General features: G+C 45.9%; 1 protein-coding gene across 1 annotated transcript in view; it reads right to left on the bottom strand.

Annotated features, from left to right (window-relative positions):
• The window catches only part of ANKFN1 (ankyrin repeat and fibronectin type III domain containing 1), a 270,947-nt gene that overhangs the window by 126,606 nt on the left and 140,008 nt on the right, over window positions 1-4,333 (bottom strand). The window contains exon 3 of the mRNA XM_003795557.1: window positions 1,619-1,753. Within this exon, the coding sequence (XP_003795605.1) occupies window positions 1,619-1,753 (135 nt within the window). The remainder of the gene's footprint in view (window positions 1-1,618; window positions 1,754-4,333) is intronic.

Below are 4,333 nucleotides of genomic sequence, written 5' to 3'. Positions count from 1 at the left end.
CTTCTAATTTCCTAAGTGTGATCATGCTTCCTTCAAAATGTCCTGTATCCCTCAAAGGAGGAAAGGGACATCCCCTCATCTCTTCTGATGAATGGACTGTGGATTAAAGTGCATGGAAAATGATCTGGATTAACTAATTCACCCTTTGACAACAGAGCTTAAAGTAGTATCTCATTAAAACACAAGCTGATCTTAGCATATCTTCTTTGAAATAATCATGCGTGGAAGGCACGTAGGAATGGAGATCTAGAGAGGTGAAGGGGATTTCCCAAAGACACATACTTAGTCTGGGGACCAATGAGAGTGCCCTGACATCTCACCAGTCCTCTCGCCAGTGGGCAATTCTGTCTCCTTCTTATTAGAATGACTGCATCTGTGAATTAGTCAAATCGCATGGAGAATCACTCTGGCTCTTATGATTGAGTAGCCTGGGCATCCTTTCTACTAGGCAAACTTCACCCATATCTCAGATTTCCTAATGTTGGTTTTTATTTAGAGAAGCATGCTGTTCATGGTTCTAACATCATCCATCTTCGTCAGCACCCAAGGCCACAACTTTATCTGAACGGCCAGTGATAGACTGCAGATAGACTGCACCAAAGACATTAAACTCTGTACGACATTTATATGGACTCTGAGCTCACCAGAGACGGATTGAGGCTGCCATAAAGCCTTGGGGCAGCCAGGCAAACAGATGGCTAAGGACACCAGTGGGGGCAGGGTAGGAAAAGCGTATCTTTCTATATTCACTCTCTCAACATTCACTCCCCAGCCACACACAGAGCTTGGCTTACACCTTATTTAGGAAATGAAAATACCACGTGGGTTTGGAGGTTTCTGGAGCCCAGCACAGAAACAAACTCAGCCTTGATTATCAGCAGGACTCCTGGTGGCCCAATGACGAGCGTGCGTAACAGGACACTGACAATAGCCCAGTTTGAACTCAGGTTACCCTACCCACCATATATCTCAATGGAATAAAGAAAAGCCATGAGGAACACAGATGCAACAGTGGTGGGGGATCCAGCAAGGGTTTGAATGAATGTCCATTGTATTCCTTGGGGACGGATCCTCAACATCACTGTCATAAGGGTTATTTATGGGCATGCTCCCCAAGATGGACAGAATGCTGGCATTCCACTCTGCTTGTCCAGTCTGAAAACCAGATTAAAGACAGCAATACGTCTGGGTTTGTAGTCAAGATTATCAGCAGGATGGGGCCCATCTTTACCTGACCCGACAGGTATTGTGCAGGTACTCAGGGACCTGACTGGAAAATGACTTTATACAACCAAACAGTAATTTCTTTTTCATGGCTAATGCTAATCAGTTATGCAAGCACTTAATACTGTGAGTAAGCTTGCTGCAAAGAACATGCCCAGTTATCAGAAACGGGGCTTCCCCACCCCCACACGGGTGTGTATGTGCCATTACAGACCACCGCATGTATGCGTGTGTGTGATCTTCTTGGACTGCCGGCAGCTAACTTTGGAAGATGCAGATTTTTTTTTTTTTTTAATCATCTAAAGCACAGCAACACGTACACATTTTTAAAAGAATCAGTGACTAGGAAAGCCCCACTTTCACACGAAGAAAGACAATAATAACTGTGACTTACCAGTTTAGGTTGTTTGAGGCAGAAGGGGAACCAGTGGCTGGTAATTGTCCGGTGCTTTCATTCAATAAATCACATTGGCTCTGCTTTCTCTTGTGGCTCAGCCTCTGCGCAAAGCAAGCAAACCTCCTTCCTATTCTGTGTAAGGAATAAAATGCGAACAGGATCACTACAGGCAAGAGCTGAAGTCCATGATCACTGAGTTACTCTTTATGCAAATAAAACAGCACAAGGATGCACGGGGAGAGAAGGGGAGAGGTAAACAGCCTGGCTCAGGATCGAGGTGGATTCTCGAGGCTGCAGCCTGGGGAAGGTTTGATTTCTGAAGCTCGGGTGCATTGTGGTAAAAGGATACCATGACTTCAGTGTGTGTGTTTAGCCTATCGTATCTGCGAGGGCCCTTCGGAGCGGTTTGCAGGGACAACAAGCTTCACGGCAAACAAGTTTAAATCAGAAGTGACTGCCGCTCAGGGGTGAGCAGAGGGGCAGCGGGTCAGCCAGCTCGCTTTGCACTACATCAATGGCAGGGAAAGAAATACTGCCTGGCACCCGAGAGCCCATACAGCGATCTGTGACTACAAATGATCTACAGCTCTTCGGGGGCCAGACCCCTGTTACTCCGACAGCCGTCTGGGAGCAGAAGCATGCGGGTAGCAGCCACGTTCCCTCGCGACAGGGCTCTGGCGCGGTTCCTTCTAAGTTCCTGGCGGGAGCGAGGGGGCATCTTAAGAAAGCTCTAAATGCAGCCAGGGTTGCTCACCCTGTGTTCAGGTTTTTTTCTGAGCAGGTTTTGGGAAAATAGTCAACAGACGTGGGACTTAGGACACCGAGAGGCGTAGTCTCAGGTGGAAGCTTCCAGCGCTCCCTCTAGACCAGCCACCTGTGGGTGTGCTCGGCCCCTCTCACCGCGTTATGCTTCACGTGGCTGATGAAACACACAAAATAGATTTCCTGGAAAGCTGCGTATGTGGGCATTTTTCACATTTCTCTCCGAAATAAAATGGCCAACGACCTTCCCAGGATGCTTATTATATTAGGGAGGCCTTATTGATGGAGAGCGCATATGGGTACCACACACCCACACACGCAGGCTCACACGTGTGCACACGCAGGAACACACACACACACAGACGGCCCTAGCAACAGCTTGAAGAGTCTTTCTAAAGCTCTCTTCAGATTCTGTCTCTGCCAAATGAATGCTGGGCTGCTGCGATGACTTCAGAAATACTGACTCTGGTCTGTTATTTATACCCAGAGACAAATCAACTCTCAAATTTTGAATGAGACTCTGTAGCAAATCAAGAGAAAGTCTCTCGGTCATGAACAAGAGGGTGGAGTGTTCATCTTTGGCCTGGCAGTTACTTAGGATCCTGGGAAGGGCATCTTGAATTCCTGAAACTCTCCCTCTTTCTAGAGACATCCTTCTCCCTGGCAGCTCCCTCACCTCCAACAGGTGGCTGTTCCAGACCCGGCATCTGAGGCAAGGCCCACATTCCTCATAAAACCTGCATCTCCAAAGGATCAGCTCGGTGTAGCTTTTTGTAATTGTTTTTCTTTTCTTATGAAAAAGACAAACTCCCTCTCTGGAACATTTGTTTTCCCTTTTTCTCCTTGGAAGCATTGCTATGAAAAGTTTAATCTGGGAAAACTTTTGCCCTTGAGGTTCAGAAGCTATTTTTTTTTTTTTCCCATGAAGGATTAAGAAAGAGTTAGGCTTCCCTTGTGCCACTTAAGCCAAAATGATGGCCAGGGAAAACTTTACCCTTCTGTCTAGAAAAAAACTTTGACTTTAATGCAGATTTACTTAAATTCCATCTGCTTAGGTAAGCCAGGTGACTGCGTAACTCTACTAAGGTCCAGGGTGGCCTCAGAGGGATCATGAATTCAATCTGCTATGCAGAGCTAAGGAGACTAAGTCTCTGGTAATAGTAGCACTGCTTTCTAGAGCAAATACTTCAGTCCAGGTCAAAAAGCCTATGTTTGTTACAGAGTAGATTCATTCATTCATCTGTTTAGTCATTAATCCACTCCTCAAGAGATACTAAGTGCTTATTAGGTTAGATCCACTATGACAGACTTTAATATCACTCAAAGCCTATTGATGAGGTATAAACTCATCATACTTTAGCAAAAATCTCCGTATTCTGCCCTCCCTACCTCACTAGTCTAATTTCTATTCCATGCTATAGCCTTTTGGAATAACTTTCTTTTCTCTTTTTCATTTTTTTTTTTTTTTTGCGATGGAGTTGTACTTTGTCACCCTGGGTAGAGTGCTAGGGTATCATAGCTCACAGCAACCTCAAACTCTGGGGCTCAAGTGATTCTCTTGGTTCAGTATCCCAAGTAGCAGGGACTCCAGGTGCCTGCCAACGTACCCAGCTAACTTTTAGAGGTAGGGTCTTGCTCTTGATCAGGCTGGTCTCAAACTCCTAAGCTTAGGCAATCCACCCACTTTGGCTTCCCAGGGTTAGTATTACAGATGTGAGCCACCATGCCCAGCTGGAATAGCTTTCAGATCCTCACACATGCCATATTTTCTCATAACCCTAGACCTTCACTTTGTAATTTTCTTCTACCCGGATGCTCAGTTTCCTTTGTCTGGCTAATTCCTGTACAGCTTGAGAGCCTGGTTCCCTTTGTCTGGCTAATTCCTGTACAGCTTGAGAGCCTGGTTCCCTTTGTCTGGCTAATTCCTATACATCATCTCCCAGAGATACT

This window comes from Otolemur garnettii, unplaced genomic scaffold (assembly GCF_000181295.1).
Source record: "Otolemur garnettii isolate 467f Iridium unplaced genomic scaffold, OtoGar3 scaffold00094, whole genome shotgun sequence".
Lineage (NCBI taxonomy): Eukaryota > Metazoa > Chordata > Mammalia > Primates > Galagidae > Otolemur > Otolemur garnettii.
The sequence above is the reverse complement of the archived record's forward strand: the minus strand, read 5'-3'. Positions and strand labels throughout refer to the sequence as shown.